General features: G+C 39.5%; 1 protein-coding gene and 2 long non-coding RNA genes across 4 annotated transcripts; 2 read left to right on the top strand and 1 right to left on the bottom strand.

Annotated features, from left to right (window-relative positions):
• Window positions 1-3,126, top strand: LOC103410286 ((-)-germacrene D synthase-like). 2 transcript variants are annotated; one of them, XM_070824264.1, is made up of 7 exons: window positions 1-188; window positions 603-726; window positions 972-1,347; window positions 1,440-1,661; window positions 1,781-1,919; window positions 2,105-2,350; window positions 2,637-3,126. In XM_070824264.1, exons 1-7 carry the CDS (start codon window positions 63-65, stop codon window positions 2,928-2,930), a joined length of 1,527 nt encoding a protein of 508 aa, XP_070680365.1. In that variant the 5' UTR covers window positions 1-62; the 3' UTR covers window positions 2,931-3,126.
• Window positions 3,127-6,038: 2,912 nt separating this feature from the next.
• On the top strand, window positions 6,039-9,212 carry LOC103410287 (uncharacterized). Its single transcript, XR_525334.4, has 4 exons — window positions 6,039-6,318; window positions 6,784-6,861; window positions 7,257-7,291; window positions 8,941-9,212. It is a non-coding gene; the product is annotated as an uncharacterized lncRNA (long non-coding RNA).
• A 1,813-nt stretch (window positions 9,213-11,025) lies between these two features.
• Window positions 11,026-17,556, bottom strand: LOC139197481 (uncharacterized). Its single transcript, XR_011582923.1, has 3 exons — window positions 17,496-17,556; window positions 16,854-17,319; window positions 11,026-11,080 (listed from the first exon to the last, which is right to left on the bottom strand). It is a non-coding gene; the product is annotated as an uncharacterized lncRNA (long non-coding RNA).
• Between the last annotated feature and the right edge of the window lie 1,258 nt (window positions 17,557-18,814).

Here is an 18,814-nt window from a genome sequence, read left to right as displayed (position 1 = left end):
ACACCCGACACCCTCACTTGATATAAAAAGCATTAACACTTGGCTTGTGAAATCTTTGAAATATGTCTTCTGTCGATGTTCCACCATCTCAATCTTCAAACCGAAATGACACTTTTAGTGTTCATCGGCCTTCAGCCACTTTTTATACTAGTATTTGGGGTGATCATTTTCTGTCGTATGGTTTTATGGTAAGAATTGTTTATTCAAATTTGTTTGTAGTGACATCACTCAATTTCTGTCATATGCTTCTTTTAATTTGCATTTGATCCTAGGACCTCAAAATAAGAACATTAGAAGAGCATGACTCATACTTTATACCCATTCAACTTTCACGAAAGTTAAAAATAAAAAATAAAAATAAAAATAAAAATAAACCTTTATAATTAACTCCATGTGGTGTGCTAATGAAACAATTATTTGCCCTTTTTTTTCTAAATTAAATATATGCGTCTATTCAAGCCCAATGGGTGCATAGTAATGCGTTACTAGACTTATAATTATCTGTTAGTCTATATCTTTTGGTGCTCCGAAAACTCCTCATTCAGACACATCATAAAGGTTATTCGTTTTCTTTTTTCATAAATGAATGTGACCCTGTGGAGGAAGTGGATGCTGAACTTGAACAACATGTACAAGAACTGAAGGAAGAAGTGAGAAGGATGCTAACGACATCAGTTGAAAATGTTTCACAAAAGCTGAATTTGATTGATGACGTTCAACGCTTAGGTGTGTCTTACTATTTTGGAAATGAGATTGAAGAAATTTTACAGAAAATTCACGAGAACTCTTATGATTTGGATGACCTGTACACTGCTGCTCTTTGTTTTCGATTGCTTAGACAACAAGGTTATAACATTACATGTGGTAAGTACTCTTGGATGGTGTTCTAGTCATATAGTTTGATTGTTTTTTTTATTTTTTATCTAAATGTTTCTTGAGGTTCTGTATTTTCTATTTTGTTGGTCATGCAGATCTATTCAACAAGTTCAAGGACGGTGATGGAAAATTCAAGGAATCACTCGTTGATGATGTTGTAGGACTATTAAGCCTGTATGAAGCTACACACCTTAGGATCCATGGAGAGGAGATACTAGATGAGGCACTAACCTTCACCACCACTCATCTTGAGTCGGCTACAAACCGTTTAAGCCCCCCACTTGCAAAAACAGTAACCCATGCCCTCAATCAACAGCTCCGAAAGGGTTTACCAAGGGTTGAAGCAAGGTATTACTTGTCCGTCTACCAGGAACTAAGAGAATCACCGAATGAAACTCTCCTAACGTTCGCCAAGTTGGATTTCAACCGACTGCAACGAGTCCATCAGAAAGAACTAAGCGAACTCACAAGGTTAATTAATTACTTATTCAACAATATATATCACTTACTGAAGAGTAGAACTCTCCACCTCTATCTACTAGATAATTATGTTTGTAACTCAGGTGGTGGAAGGATTTGGACATACCAAACAAGCTACCTTTTGTGAGAGACAGATTGGTTGAGGTTTACTTCTGCTGGAGTCTGTCAGTTTACTTTCAGCCCCAATATTCCTTTGCTAGGAGGACATTATGCAAAGTTACTGCTATAACATCCATTATCGATGACGTTTATGATGAATATGGCACAAATGAGGAACTAGAGCTCTTTACTGAAGCTATTGAGAGGTATGAATATATCATTAGTTAAAATTCTCTCATATATAAGCTATCTTACCTCAGATCACCATCCTATCAAAACGGAAAACGTTAACTATGCACAGCTGATTTATATTTTACTTTATCAGGTGGGATGTCTCAGCGATGGATCAACTACCAGAGTATATGAAAGTCTGCTATCGGGCGTTGTTGGATATATACAGTGAAATTCATGAAAAGCTTGTGCACGAGGGGAAATTATATCACATCCACCATGCAATAGAAGCGGTACTAATCCTCAATATATGCTTAGTTTTGAGTCTAAAGTTGTTACAAGGCCAGAGAAACGTGCTGCAAATACTTCACAATATGAATAGAAACAAATAATTACTTATATATAATCTTTTATATATCAGAATTAACGGTAGAAATGATTAAGAATTATTGTAATCTCATGATCTGGCATGTGTCAGATGAAAAAACAAGTTAGAGGCTACTTCGTTGAAGGCAAATTGTTCCGCCAGAAGCACATACCATCACTGGATGATTACATGTCTATATCACTCGTGACCAGTGGCTACCCGTTGCTAATAACCACATCCTTTGTTGGAATGGAAGAAGCTACAATAGACTCCTTTGATTGGTTGTTAAATTCCCCTCAAGCAGTGAAGGCTGCATCAACAGTTGCCAGACTCATGGATGACATAGCGGACCACAAGGTACTTAATCGTGTATGTAAATAGTATATCAACGAGAATTGTCACATGTAAAAAGTCTCACACTGATATTAAGTGGTTCCACTTCTAATTACACGGAATGCTTTTGTGACAAAATTCTACACCTGATGGGCTAGCAAGTGGTTAAGTTAGAATAATATCACTTCTTGACCCATTAGTAGTGGATTGTTGGCCTCTCTAACTGAAATCTTGACAAGCATGACTATTATGATTGGATTAATACTTATATTAATGGTCATTTCTAATCTTAATCCTCATGTTTGACTAGCTTGAGCAAGAGAATGAACATCTGGTCTCAGCTGTGACCTGTTACATGATGAAATATGGGGCCACAAAAGAAGAAGCGGTAATCGAACTTAGAAGGCAAGTGAACAAAGCATGGAAGGACATAAACGAAGCGTGCCTCCACCCTACCGCTGTCCCCATGCCACTGCTAATTCGTATTCTCAATTTTGCTCGGGTCATGGATGTTGTGTACAAGTGTGAAGATGGCTACACTATTGCTCAGGGTGGGCTAAAAGATTTTATAGTTTCCACACTAGTGGAACCTGTGGCATTATAAGCCTAAAATATCGACTTATTGTGATGTTTCTTTTGAAGGTATAGTCTCCAGCGCCTAAGTTGCCTACAAAAAAATAAAAATAAAAAAGGATCTACCATCCTTTTAAGAATGTAAAAATGTAATTTGGGTTGTGCGTTTGCTTTCCATATTATGATTTTATGATCAATAAAACAACAACTATGCAGTTGGGAATAAATCATATATTAATTATTCAGCTCAAATAGCACAATAGAACATGCATATATATAGCAGTTGGTGCCAGAACTCGGATGGAGTTTGGGCACGGGGTTTAACACGCATTTGCTTGCAGTGTTGTTTTTGGTCTTAGTGCCACGAGATGGCTTGAGAGAAAGATAGAATAGGTTTGCCACTATTGAAAGCCGTGAACAAACAATGTTTTTGTTTGAGCGTGTATGTAAGTTATGCGTTAATCTGCCTTCTGAACCAAATCATTGTGCCTCAAGTAAACAAGGACTTAATATTCATTGGAGCACCTAACAACGTATCTTCATAGACCAAGAACTACGAGATTGCCCTTTTCATTCTGGGGTGACGGAGGGATCGTACCATTCGAGCCTTTTTTTTCATGCTTTTCCTAGAGGTATGGAGAAAGCTGCAATCAATAGGATTGAGCTTGCCTAAAAAGTAAATGAAAGCAAAATTATATATACTAAAACTCAGTTTTCCCAACACTATTTATTAACAATGATTTGACGAATTTGCCCGTCCAACTGTTACCATCTTCATATTTTTTCCCAGCATTGCACAATAAGGGGGCATTTGTTTGCCCTCACTAAGTGTCATTGGACTAGACTGGACTAACTATTAGTCCAGTCCTATGTTTGATATCATGCGGGACTAGTGTTAATGAGACTTGCCCGGACTCGACTAGACTAAAGGCATCACTAAAGGTTCTTAGCGGGAGTCCCCGAAAACCATGGGAGTAGCTAAGAACTGCTTCTCTCCGCTCTCTGTTTCACTCTCTCCTACTTTCTCCATTTCTCCTTGCCTAGAACCCAGAATCATGAGACCTCATATCTGCTTTTCCCGTGCACATCTCGAGTTTATCGCCGATCTTACTGTCGAAAGGCAGTGCTTCTCCTCTGCTCAGATCCTCGGCTTCCTCAACTCTCAATATCGTTCTCGACCATCACTTTCATCTGCCAAGACATTGTCGGCAAACTCCACGATGCCAGCCAAAACCCAGAAGACAAAAAATACCAATATGCCAAAACCCAAATGAAATTCAAAAGCTTGTGAAAAATCCAGAAAAAAAAACTCATATGACAAATCAGAAGCTTTTTTTGAGAATGAATGAAAAAGAATGGAAATTGATGATGAGGGAGAAAGTGGTGAAAAAGAATGGAATTTGGTGATGAGAGAGAAAGTAAAAAGAGAGAAACAGAGAGGCAGTTGGACGCAAGGTATGAAATGCTGATATTATCGGCGATATTTCGCGATAATATCGGTTTTTTGAGTTACTGATATTTTAATACTTATCCACTGAGTTTTCGTCAAAATATCACGATATTATCGATAATATCGACAATATCGTGATATTATCGATAATATCGCGATATTTTGGAGATGTGCGAATCGGAGAAGAACGCCAGAGCTTCTACAACTCCGGCAGACTGTAAAAGAGCACCCTAGACTCCGATCTAGGTATCAAAATGAAATACAAGACGAAAGGAATGTTTTTATAACTTCCGTTTGCGGTGAAATGGTCGGAGGTGTTCGGAAAGTTCGTCGACACCCACGGCCTCGCCGAAGATGGGTGTGCCTATTCTCGAGCCGATTTCATCCCAAAAACCTTGCAAAAACACGAGATAGAACTTAAATTTCACATCTAAGCTTTAATCTAGAACATAAAGAGGTAAACCCGATGCTTACCTAATCGGAGAAATTCAAGAAACTCGCCGGAGGGTTCCTGTGTTCGCCGAGTTGCAGAGACTAGAAGGAGAGGGAGAAAAACGAGGTTGTTGATGATGATGGTGTCTTCCTCAAGCAGGTGCGATGGTGTGCGTGTGTGTATGTGGGTCTCGGTGCAGAGAGAAATGAAAGATATGAAAGTTTCGAGAGAGATACGGCATCGACGAGGCGGAAGACGCGGACGAGGAGGAAGGCGAGGGATGAGTAGAAGGCCATGTGGGAGAAGGATCGAGAGACTGAGGTCTCTGTGCGTGTGTGTGGGAGAAGGGAGAAGAAAGAAGGATCGATAGATCTGTGTGTGTGCGTGTGGGAGAAGGGAGAAGGGAGAAGAGAGAATGATCGAGAGTCTCTCTGTGTGTGTGTGTGATGTTTGTGTGCGTGTGTGATCTCTGTGTGCGTGTGTCTGTGTGTGTGTGTGGTTTGCACCTTGACAACTTTTACAATTACAACTTGTACAATTTCAGACCATGGACAAAAATAATGATGGTTTCATTCAAAAGCATCCAAATAATTCAAAACCCTGACAATGTTTGTCAGCTCGCTATATAATGGTGTGTTTAAATTTCTTTCATTAATTACTACATATTTTCTACACTCACAATGTTTGCCAGCTCGCTATATAATCAACTTAAATCAGTTAAATCCATCATGCAATGCATTTCCTTCCAATTTTTTGTGATAAACTAATAGATAATTGACTAAATAAACATCATGCAAAGTTTCAATAAAAATTTTCAAGTTTTTCTTACAATTTCCCTGATTTTTATTCAATTTTTATCGATATTGATAATATCCCGATATTTTCATTTATATTTCTGTGTTTTTGGACTACCGATATTTCCGATATCATCGATATTTTATACCTTGGTTGGACGGGAAGGAGAAAAAAATGGAGAGCATACTAGAGAGAAATGATGTTCTAGAAAGGTAAAAGAAAAAGAAAAAAATGTAAAATATAGAATTAAATAATATTATTTTTATCATTTTAGTTCTTAATTCAATACTACACCAAACGCTTCACTAAGTTAGTCCAGCTTAGTTTAGTCTAAGCTAGTCTAACTTAGTTCCTAAAGTTAGTTCAGTCCGAGTTAGTCATGTGCAACCGACGTATCCTAAATTTACTAATTTGCCCCTGATGTATACGTGTTGGTCATCGTGGCTTTTCCATTTGTTTCCAGAACAAAGCCTTTTCATCTGTTCCCAGACGAATCTCTCCATTTTCCCTGAAATTGAAACGAAAACCTGCGTTCATGCAAATCAACCCTACAATCCCAAAACCAAAATTCATCCAAATCGTTCCAGTCTTCAACCTCAAATAGAAATCATAGAGTATCGTGAATGGCTCGCCTTCCCTATCTCAAAAACAAAAACATCTCAGAAACTAGCCTTCCATCTCGCGGCTGAATCCCGTTCGGATTCGGAGAAAATTTTGAAACCCAGAAAAAGCTTGGGTTTGGTGAGTTCTCTGATTTTAGGAAAGATTGATGGGTTTGGTTTCTGGGTTCTCTTTTATTTGTTGGGAATTTTTTATGATTTTAATTTTTGAAATCTGGATTTTGTTTGTTGATTGGGAAAATTTCTGATCGGGGAAGCCCCTCTGCGTTTCTCGCTTCTCATCTCTCAGATCACTTCTCTTTCTTCCATCCCTCCCACTGTCTCCGACTCTCAACCTTTTGCATGTGCATTTTACTGTGGAAAAGGTTGAACTGGAATGAATATGTTTAGTTATTTCTGGCAATATTGCATGATGGTTTGAATGTTTGCTTGATTTTGCACTTCCATTTTATACTTTTGTTCGTTTTTTGGCTAGTTGGTGCTATTTTGTCGTTTATTTATACCTGCATACATATATCTCTGCTTTTAAAGATATGCGCATTTGGGCACGAACACTCTCTCTTATATATGAGTTATCCTTGAGCAGATGCATATGAATTGAATTGCGGCTGAGGCAACTATTTGTCGCTGTCCCAACCATGCCAAGCATGTAAATTCATTATTGGTAAGTTAAAGTATGTTATGCATGTTAAACACAAGTTTTGGTGTTTTTGTTCCGTCATTAGCTATGTATTTGCCTTAATCTGCATGTGTGTAGTGTAGATAATTTTAACCAACATTATAGAGTCCATGTTCTGAGATGGAAAAGGTTACGATAAATTGGAAGGTAGAAATTCTATTATGAGTTCTCCGGCTGATTTGGGGCGGGTAATATTAACTTTTAAGTAAAGTTGATTTTTTTATTTTTTATTTAATTTTTTGGGATGCTAATTTCATTCCGGAAACAATTAGTGTTTATCATCACCTAGTGGTACAAAGAGTATTTTAAAGTGTTTTTTAACCAATCTATTGTCGAGTTTTTTGGTGGGTTTCTTATTTTATTTTCTATTGTTTTGCAAGAAACCAGAGCCTTTCCATGCTTGAGAGTTCCACAGGTATGTCACCGCTCTTTTAAATATTTCTGCTTTGATTTCCAATACGAGGTTAAAGCTTTGATTTCCAACAAATTTCAGTTAGGTAATTTGATTTTCCTCAAAAGACATAAATTATGCGTTTTCTTTAGTCATTCTGTTATAATATTCAACCCATTTCAATTTAATACCAACAGAATCCTAATTTGTTCAATTTCTTTTCATTCGGCGATTGAGTGTGGTTATTTGCCGTTCTCTTTCAGGTGAGATAAAGTTTATATCTAAAGATATATGTATCTTAACAACAACCATGGGGTTGCTAATGACTTTTTTTTTCTCTAAATTTTTTGTTTTTTTCAAGTGCTTCTCAAGAATTTAATTGTGACAACCCGTCCCTAACTTTACAATTTTGTTAATTTTAAATGAGTGAATTGACAAAAATGCCCCTAGAGACGAGATTGTTGACTTTCATAAACCGTCATTTCGTGACGCAGACGAACCACTATTTTACCGTATTCTCGAAGTACTCGACGATATTAACGCGTAGACGCGAGCATAATAAAAATTGGAGCTAGAAAAAAGATTTAACGAAATTCAGAACGATATGGGCATTTTGGTAATTTCACCAGTAGAGATATTTTTCCACTTTGGACCTTTATATGGTTGACACTTGGCACCCCCTATTTATGGGTGCCATTCTCCTTTTCTCCCATGATTTCTCCCTATCTAGAATACTTTTTCACTCTCTCCTTGTCTCTCTCACCCACACATCAAACCGTCTCCGAGAACACCTATTGAGACCACTCACCGACCTTTCATCCTTTGGAGACCACCACACCACCACTATTTCCTCCCTTATGAGTTCTACGAGCCCAGAATGACGAGAAACTCTCACTTTTCTCTTTGTCCTTCGTTGCACAGTACCTTCACTGTGCAAAAAGTAAATCCAGTGAATTCTTGTAGTTTTTCGACGAGGTGAGCTAGATAACAACTCTAAATTTTCATAGATCGTGCTTAGAACTGTGTTTAGGTAGTTTTGAGACAATTTGGTCATGTTTGGACGTAGAAACCACTCAGGAGAACTTTCCTTAGTTTTCCTACGAAAGACAGTGAATTGCAGGCCATTCTCCGGCTGATCCCAACCTCGACTCGATCTCATCTTGGTATACTCTTGTTCCTTAACCTTGTATCTTAATTTTGGCTTTTAAATTTTTGGATTTGGTTAGGTTTTGACCCTAAATCGGAGCCGGGGGAGTTTCCCATCCAAAACTTCAAATTCCAACCTTCTTTTCGACCCGCGAGCTAACCGGGTTGACCTGACCTATGACCCTATAACCCAATCCAACCCATTTAGGTTAGACCCAACTAGCCCGACCCATTAACCCAACATCCCAAGCCCAGATCCTACCCGACCCGGATCTTAGTCCAGGTTCCATAGTCGATGCGTGGGCCGAGCGTTCGTCCGCCCATAGGAGCGCGTGGAGGACTACCATGACCGGCGCATGGAGGAACTCGAGGTCCCTCCTTAGGTTTCTCGACGTGCCAAATCCAAATCTGTCGTCCGTTTTTTGAAATTCGCGTTTTAAGATAGTTTCTTTATTAGCCGTACTTTGTACGAAAATGTGTTTATACGTTAGTACGTTACGTATTTACCTAAATGATTTCGTTTCTAGGTGAAACGCATTGCAAGGACTCTTGATGCTACGAGGCGGGTTCGATTCGACGACATGATATGTGAATGGGTCTTTTATTTGATATACTCATATATTTATTTAATTTCCATATATACATCTAATAATGAATTTTCTATATGACTGCCATAATTATATTAACGTTTATATGAAATGCCATAACGTTGAGAATTAGAAAATCATTATACATCTTACGATATGCCTTAATTAACTTTACGGTTATGAATAATACTTCATTGACTAGGGTTAGTGAATTATCGAATTATCGATTTACCATTGCATGACTATGTTTATGTTATCTGCTCATCATTTGCTACACTGATGTTAGTACTCGCCCGGCTTAGGACCAGTTTTTTACGTGTATGTGAACATCGCATCGTACGCTCACTTTAGATCCATTGTAGGTGCCAGTCCTATCCTAGATTGCTATAGGTAATTAAGACTCGTATGTGTTGCGCATAGGGCCAGTCTTCAAGTGATTGTAGTACTAGAGTGTATATTATTGTTACACTCGGTCATGTTCATGTCAGAATAACTCTGTAAGAACTCGTATGTCAGCATGTGTCGATGAGCACTCGATATGATATGTTTGCTTATGCGAGATTATATGATTATGGACGCCATGCACTTATTTATGAGATATTGTGCCGTATTGGATTTCTGAGTTGTTGCAAGCTATGGTAAGTATTTTCTTACTATACGTAGTATGTATATTTTGGAAACTATACTTGTTTTACAACGAGGGGTTATTATGTTTTCAAAAAGGTTTTACAAAGCTTTATTTTAGGCCCACTCACCCTTATTCTTTGCCCCTCCATGTTCTAGTAGCTGAGTGTTCATATCGACGAGGATTCCTGGCAAATCTTGGTATAGGTGGTTGGCATTCATGTCGTGTTTTCTATGTTCGTGTTGTTTTTGTATCATACTCGATATCTTAACGGGTCGTGTCGTGTAACACCCGTTAAACTAAACAGGTAAAATGACCTGACCCGAAATTGACCTGATAATATTAACATGTAATATGACCCGACCTGTTATCCATTAAGGAAAATATATTTTAAATCAACAAATAATCAAATGAGAAACATAATACTAAATAAGTATATACATACCATATTATCACATCCAAAACATAAAAACGCATTTTTCTTTTAAGTATATTTTCACTTATCTAAAGTCTTTAATAGTTTTTTAATTAATGTAGAAGTATAAAAAATATAGAAAAAATATATAAACGCTCGTAATGACAATTTTTACAACTTTCATGAATAGCTTAACTTCGAAATTCGCCACTATAATCATATAAATCATAGATCAAATTTTAACCGTTGATTGTTATTTACATTTATGCTTCATTGTTCTCATCAAATTTTGTTTTTTTTCAGATTTTTTTTTTGAAAACTTGATCTATTAGAGGATGCAGGAAGATGAACGATTTGGATCGTTGATATTATATTCAGAGTTTTACGGTTAGTGAAAATATTGCTTGATGTTTATAAAGTTTCTACAAACTATATGACATCGACTCATATTTCAGTTAACAGTAAATATCGAAATGTGATATCAAAGATCTAAACCGTTTATCTTCTTACATCCGCCAGATGATCATGTTTTCAAAAAACAAAATTTTAAAAATGAAATTCTGTAAATTGGTCTTTCCTTCTTTATATGAATTGGTAGTGGGGGTGCAGGCGGTTTTTGGTACTACTTGAGTTTGACGGCTGAAGTTGAAACGATAAGGCAGGATTGACGGAATGTGTAGAGAAGGCCTTGTTGCAGGTTAAGTGGAGACATATGCGAAAACTGTGGTGGACATTGTTGTGATTGGAAACCAACGCAAGCTAACCCACATAAAATATAAAAATGAAATGCAAGAACAAAATAGAAACGACACCAAAATTTAACGATGTTCTTCAACAGTCAGTGTAACTAAAGTACGTCTTCGGAGTAGTAAAAGCTCACCAATAATCCACTAGCAATCAAATGGGAGTCTTTACAAAGTGTTTGGCAATCTCACAACCTAAAGCCCTAATACACCTAATAGCTCTCACACACCAAAGAAACAAATGGAGAAGAAAATATAGTGATTAATTTTTCTCTATACAAAGCTTAGAGCAAATAACTCCGCCGTGTAAGTTTATCTTTCATTGCCGGTCCCAAGCCCGGATAAAGGAGGAGGGGGAGGGCGTCAGGTAGTCGACAGCCGGCACTCCATGATTACGTCGAATCCTTATGAAAATGAATTCAGAACGAAATCGCGCTAAAGCTAGGGTGTCACCCGTAAGTGGCGCGCGTGTGGCCCGAGCACAGTGATAAGTGAGTAAGGGTCGCTGTATCTCCATCGACACCCGGATGCAGTGTTAAATGAGCAAGGGGGCTATAGAAACTTCTTTTCGAACGACTCCACTCAAAGTTGTTTGGGAGCATATGCTCCTATCAACTTTACACGGGACACACAAAAGAAGTACTTTGATCCTATTAAACGGGGAAGGGTGAAAAAGCTAGGACAGAAGGGTAGAGTTCAAGAGAGCAAAATGCGTTTAGGAACGTGGAATATAGGAACCTTGATGGGAAAATCTATGGAAGTAGTAGAATTTATGGTGAGGAGAAGGATAAATATTATGTGCCTACAAAAAACTAAGTGGGTTGGTCGTAAGGCAAAGGATCTAGAAAACTCAGGGTTTAAACTATGGTATTCGGGCACAAATAGAACGAGAAACGGTGTTGGCATCATCGTGGACAAGACCTTGACACAAGATGTTGTAGATGTCAAGAGGGTAGGAGATAGAATCATGGAAATCAAGATTGTAATAGGACAAGAACTTATCAATGTGATTGGTGCGTACGCGCCTCAAGTAGGGTTGGATACGAGTTCGAAGGAGAAATTTTGGGAAAACCTTGGAGACTTGGTGCAAAGAATTGCTCAGACAGAAAAGTTATTTATAGGAGGAGATTTAAATGGACACGTGGGCAGGGAGACAGGCAACTATGGAGGTTTTCATGGTGGTCATGGTTTTGGGGAGAGAAACGAGGATGGGGAGGCTATCTTGGATTTTGCAATGGCATATGATCTCTTTTTAGCCAACACCTTCTTTAAGAAGAGAGAAGAACATGTGATCACCTACAAGAGTGGGTCGTCAAAAACACAAATAGATTTTCTTCTAATGAGGAAAGGGGATCGTATAACTTGTAAGGATTGCAAAGTTATACCAGGAGAGAGGGTGGCTAATCAACATCGCTTGTTGGTGATGGATGTACATATCAAAAGAGTGAGAAAAAAGAACAAGACTTGGAAGTGCCCAAGGACTAGATGGTGGAATTTAAAAGAAGAAAAACAAGCCATCCCAGGATAGAACACAATGGCGTTCTAAGATTCATATAGCCGATCCCACTCAGTGACTTGGATTTTCCAAGTCTCCAACCGAGAAGTTTTCCTCACTCGGGAAATTAAGGGAACACTACCTCAACCTACATGCTCCACTCACAAAGCTTCAACATACAAGCTTCAACAAAAGAAAATTCAAAGAACTTAGCGAAGAAGGCTTTGGTGTATTTAACACAATACGTTGAAATGAAGGAAAGCTTATTTATTGATATCCCCGATAAGTTACAAATATGTACATATACTTGAGTCAAAATAAACAAACAAGAGGGAGCCTTCACAAAAGTTGCTTAGGAGAAGTCTCAGCAGTCGGTAGAGCCCCATAAAGAGAAGGCACCGGAGGAGGATCATTCGGAGTCTCAGTACTGGACAGAACCCTAGAAAGAGGAGGCATCAGAGGTTGATCATTTGGAGCTTCATTACGCGGTACAGCCCCAGAAGACGAAGGCAATAAATGTCTTTGGAACAAACCCACAAATCTCTGATGATCAAGTAAAACCTGACCATCAGATTCCTTCATCTGGTCAAGCTTCCTCTTCATGTTTGTAGCATAGTCATGTGCGAGCCGGTGGAACTGTTTATTCTCATGTTTGAGCCCTCTAATCTTCTGTTTGAGACTCATCACTTCAGCCGCCAATGATTCAACTTGGCGGGTTCGAGCAAATAGGCGTTGGGCCATATTAGACACAGAACCTGCACACTGAACACTGAGAGCCAGATAATCCTTAACAGCCAACTCATCAGACCGTTTGGAAAGTAGTCTGTTATCTTTGGGAGTGAGAAGGTTCCTGGCCACTACCACAGCGGTCATATCATTCTTTATCACGGAATCCCCAACGGTAAGAGGACCAGTAGGGGAGACGAAGGATGGGCGCCATATGTTGTCTGGAGAAGGCGGGGCTGCCTCTTCAACAAGGTTCAAGTCAAAACGACGGTCGGAGGGGCCAGACATTTTCAAAGGTGTTGAAGAGAGAAGAGGTCGGACAAATCAAGATCTTAGAAGTGCAAGAATGGAGCTTCTACTGGTGGATATTCAAGTGTGCTTTGGAACTTAATGTCAGTCCCTATAAAAATCTGCACTCGACGAAGCTTCAAAAATCGAAGAGGCATTTGCTTTCTCAAAAGTTGGGCTGCTCAGAGACCACGAGGGTCGATCTCAGAAATCGAAGAGGCGTTTGCTTTCTCAAAAGCTGGGCTGCTCAAAGACCACGAAGGCCGATCTCAGAAATCGAAGAGGCTTGCTTTCTCAAAAGCTGGGCTGCTCAGAGACCACAAGGGCCGATCTCAGAAATCGAAGAGGCACCTACTTTTCCAGCCTTGTCAGCACTTGTCACACGCACACTCAGCTTTGCGGAAATTATGGGCATTATGTCGAAGATTTCTGGCGAAGTAGAAAGCACATGAATCGTACTGTTCAATCACCCACTTCCCACACGCAACAGTAGCTCATGGGTACCACAGATAACTTTGCCAAAGTTCTCTGACAAAGTTGAGACACGTGAAGCTTGCAGCTCCCACTACATCGCTCTGACCAAGAAGGGTAAAAGAATAGCAAAGAAACAACACTAACAAAGTTTAGACACATAAATTTTGAAGGTCTAGCTACCATATTATTACCCACAAGGGTAAAGGAACAGTATCACTGCTGGATAATTGGAAAGTCCCGGTGTGTCAACCTCTGTTCTTCGTGGCAAGGTAGACTCCAAACATGCCCAACCTTTACTCACATTCGAGAAAACACTCCCAACAAGATTGCTTGCTCCAAAATCGAAGAGGCACCGCCCTCCGAATCTCAAGAGCCAGACTCCCAATATGATTACTTTCTCAAAAATCGAAGAGAGGGTAAAGGAACAGTACCACTGCTGGATAATTGGAAAGTCCCTGTGTGTCAACCTCTGTGCTTCGTGGCAAGGTAGACTAGCAAACATGCCCAACCTTTACTCACATTCGAGAAAACACTCCCAACAAGATCGCTTGCTCCAAAATCGAAGAGGCACCGCCCTCCGAATCTCGAGAGCCAGACTCCCAACATGATTACTTTCTCAAAAATCGAAAAGAGGGTAAAGAAACAGTACCACTGCTGGATAATTGGAAAATCTCTGTGTGTCAACCTCTGTGCTTCGTGGCAATGTAGACTAGCAAACATGCCCAACCTTTACTCACATTCGAGAAAACACTCCCAACAAGATTGCTTGCTCCAAAATCAAAGAGGCACCGCCCTCCGAATCTCGAGAGCCAGACTCCCAACATGATTACTTTCTCAAAAATCAAAGAGACACCGCTCTCCGAATCTCGAGAGCCAGACTCCTAGCAAGATTGCTTTCTCAAAAATCGAAGAGGCATCGTTCTCCGAATCTCGAGAGCCAGATCCCCGACATGATTGCTTGTTCAAAAACCGAAGAGGCACCACTTTCCCAACTTCAAGAGCTGGATCTCCTTGGATAAAGCTTGTCTGTAATCTTCACACGCAACATTAGCTTTCCAGATACCACATACCACTTTTTTAAAGTGCTTTGACAGAGTTAAAACATGTGAAGTTGGCAGCTCCCACTACCGTGCTATGACCAAGCAGGGTAAAGGAATAACATTATTACTTGATGTTAGGGAGACTCCTAAATATGTCGACCTCCATCCCCAACGGACAGGCAGACCTGCAAAAATGCTCAACCCTTCCTCTTATCTGAAAAGGCACTCCCAACGAAGCCTTTCGAAATATTCAGCTTTCTTTCCCCCCGATAACACCTCTGTAAACAAGCTGTACTAGAGCAAGAATATCTCATATCATCAGGGTTAAAAGCAAGAGTATCTCATATCATGCTTTTTCCCTGTCTTTTCCTTTGGCCTTGTTCTTACCTGCAAGACAAAGAGAAAGAGAGCAATCAGTCAGCACTTGGAATCAAGTTTCCAACCAGGAACTGACTGCCTAGAACCCCTTACCTGATTACTTACCTGGCATTGCTCTCGAGTACTCATCTTCAACATCTTATGCTTCCAGGGAAGATACCGCATCTGCCTGAGGAACAGATAGGTCAAGTGAGAAGGATACAAGGAAGCATGTGGAGACAAGCATAACAGCACACGTGCCGATACATCCACTACTCTGTCAAAAGCAAAAGTATCCCATATCAGCAGGGTCGAACGTACTCTAGTTTTGATGGACTTGTTTTGACCCTCAAATTCTTCAGTCAGCCTTATACTCTCGAGGAAACCAGAAAACCCTCCAGCCCAGTTCAAGAATAAGCCTGTGGAAAATTACTTCTTCAAAAGCAAAAGTATCCCATATCATCTCTTCTCATTTTTCTTCTCTTTATCCTTCATGCTGCCTGCAAAATAGGGAGAATGTGAACAATCAGCCGGAGCTCTGATTGCTTACCTTGTCTGTCACCTTTTTCAGCAGATCCCCTAGCTCGGCGACTTGGGGGGCTCCTACTACATGGTTTGTATCGCGCTTGACCAAGCCTGAAACTACAAGTAAGCTTCAATTGAAATTGATACATTACCTTGTGCATCTTCACCAGTTACAGATATCACCCCTGGATGGAGGAAGAGTACTTCCAGAGAAGATGCCACATCTACATATGAGACAGATAAGGCAAGTCAAGACGATACCACACTCCGGTACTTAGAAGTTTCGTGGTTACGAGATCATTCTCCCACAATATTTCCTAATGTCATTTGTACTAAATCATTCACTTGTACTCACTAAAGGAGAGCTTGAACCTATGTACTTGTGTAAACCCTTCACAATTAATGAGAACTCCTCTATTCCGTGGACGTAGCCAATCTGGGTGAACCACGTACATCTTGTGTTTGCTTTCCTATCTCTATCAATTTATATACTTATCCACACTAATGACCGGAGCAATCTAGCGAAGATCACAAAAAGTGACCGTTTTCGCTACCTAGGATCTATCTTGCAAGAGAACGGAGACTTAGATGGAGATCTCAACCATAGAATACAAGCTGGATGGATGAAGTGTAAGAGTGCATCCGGCGTGTTGTGTGACCATCGTAGGCCACTGAAGCTCAAGGGAAAATTTTATAGGACGGCAATAAGGCCGCGATGTTGTATGACACAGAATGTTGGGCGGTGAAGCATCAACACGTACATAAAATGGGTGTAGCGTAGATGAGGATGCTTCGTGGGATGTATGGGCACACGAGAAAGGATAATATTGGGATGAGGATATCCGAGGTAAAGTAGGAGTAGCCAAAATTGAAGGAAATATGAGAGAAAATCAGTTCCGGTGGTTTGGACATGTGCAAAGAAGGCCTACTGACGCTCCGGTTCGAAAATGTGACTACGGGACAAAGGTTCAGGGCCGAAGGGGTAGAGGAAGACCTAGGAAAACTTTGGAAGAGACCCTAGGAAAAGGCTTGAGTACTTGGATCTAACGGAGGACATGACACAAAACCGAGCGCAATGGCGTTCTAGGATTCATATAGCTGACCCCACTTAGTGGGAAAATGCTTTGTTGTTGTTGTTGTTGTTGACAAAGCTTAGAGCAAATACAGCGAATACAACTTTAATGGGTGAGTGCTAACCAAAAGAGAAGGCAGCACCTTTCTTCCTCTCTTCAAATGGGGCTATTGGCTATTCTTTCTACAGGGCATCGGCTTCCCCTTCTTTTCTTCTCTCAACTGCTGCTACTCTAAACAAAAGGCATGCTGCTACCTTTTTAAAAATAAAGAGATGTGTTATCAATACACCTATTTTTACTTCATACACACCCTCTTCATGCACATAATCAAGAATTCCCTTCATCCATACTGTAGTACCAAACTTCACCCGATAAGAAAGACCCCGGAGAGCTGTGCAAGGAATAGATTTAGCCCGAACAAAATCCATCTGCTCTTTTTGGTTCGCTCACACCGTAAATTCGTGTGGAAGATTTCTTTCCTAGCCCTTCCATTCCAAAAAGCTTCGTAGTTGAAGATCTCTCCAAATATATCCTTTCCTAATTCGTTCATAGCAAAATCTGGGGATAAGGTATAAATATTAACTAAAACTTAATTTTGAATTTAAAAACTAAACTTCGAAATAGCAAGTCGATAAAATCAAGAGAACGTTTAGCAAAAAAGGAGACTTGGACTTCATGATTAAAACTGCCGATTATCTTTAGAGATATTAGAAAAAATAATTGAATATTCTGACCTTGAACAGCACCAGACGAGCCCTAGCAGTGGCCTGGGTGCAACTCCATTATTGTACAAGATATGAGAAAAACAAAAGCGAGACTCGTGATATATATAACGGGTTATGGGTAGTGCTATCTAGTAGAAATTTTTTATTGTGACTGAAACACGAATAGTATATTGTGTATTTTTATATAAGCAGTGATAAATTTTATTTTTTAAGTTATTAACTTTTTAACACACATATCTCATCATTTGTATAGTGACACGTGGTGTACCACTCTGTATTCCGGTCACATTCGCTCGCTATCTACACATTAATTTTTTATTTTTCACTTTTTTTGTTAATTTTTGTTTTTTAATTTTTTTTAAAATATTAAATTTGAGGTAGAAATTTAAAGAACCTGTGAGGTAAAAATGAATATATGAGTGACACTATTGTATACAATGTCACATCCCAGCTCGGGCCCCCACCACATCCCGAGTTATGTTTTTGTATACTTCAATTCCTACTGAGTCTCCATTACATTCCCCTTCTGCTCCAATGTCTTCCCCTTTATCACCAACCACATCTCCTTTCCTTGATACACAGAGGTATACTCAGTCCATTATTGGTGCAGTTTCAAACACTAATCACATCCCCGTGGCACTTGATCATAGTCTTGATACACTGCAAGTGGTTCATTCCATACCACCATTGAATATACATCATATGCAGACTAGAAGTAAGAGTATCAACAAGAAGAAGGTTTTTTCTGTGTGGTTTCAAGCAATGAAGGAGGAGATAAGTGCTTTGCATACTCAAGGAACATGGAGTTTAGTTCCTTTACCAGAAAACAAGAATTTAGTAGGATGTAAATGGATTTGCAAACTCAAGAGACATTCAGATGGTTCAATAGCAAGACATAAAGCTAGATTGGTTGCCAAGGGATTTAGTCAAGAACCTGGTCTAGATTACAGTGAGACCTTTAGTCTAGTTGTTAAACCCACCACAATGAGGGTTGTTTTAGCACTTGTTGCTCACTTTAATTGGTCACTCAGGCAACTAAATGTCAAGAATGCGTTTCTCCATGGAACATTACAAGAAGAGGTGTATATGGCTCAACCACCTGGCTTTGAGGATCCCCAGAATCCAACTTTGGAATGTCGATTGCATAAATCTCTTTATGGATTAAAACAAGCCCCGAGGGCATGGAATGACAGGTTTACTTCCTTTTTGCCTAAGTTGGGATTCCATAACACCTATTATGATTCCTCATTATTTGTGAAAACTGTTGGTGAAAATATTGTGATATTGTTATTATATGTCGATGACATTATCATCACAGGCAGTGCAAC

This window comes from Malus domestica, chromosome 07 (assembly GCF_042453785.1).
Source record: "Malus domestica chromosome 07, GDT2T_hap1".
Taxonomy (NCBI): Eukaryota; Viridiplantae; Streptophyta; class Magnoliopsida; order Rosales; family Rosaceae; genus Malus; species Malus domestica.
The sequence above is the reverse complement of the archived record's forward strand: the minus strand, read 5'-3'. Positions and strand labels throughout refer to the sequence as shown.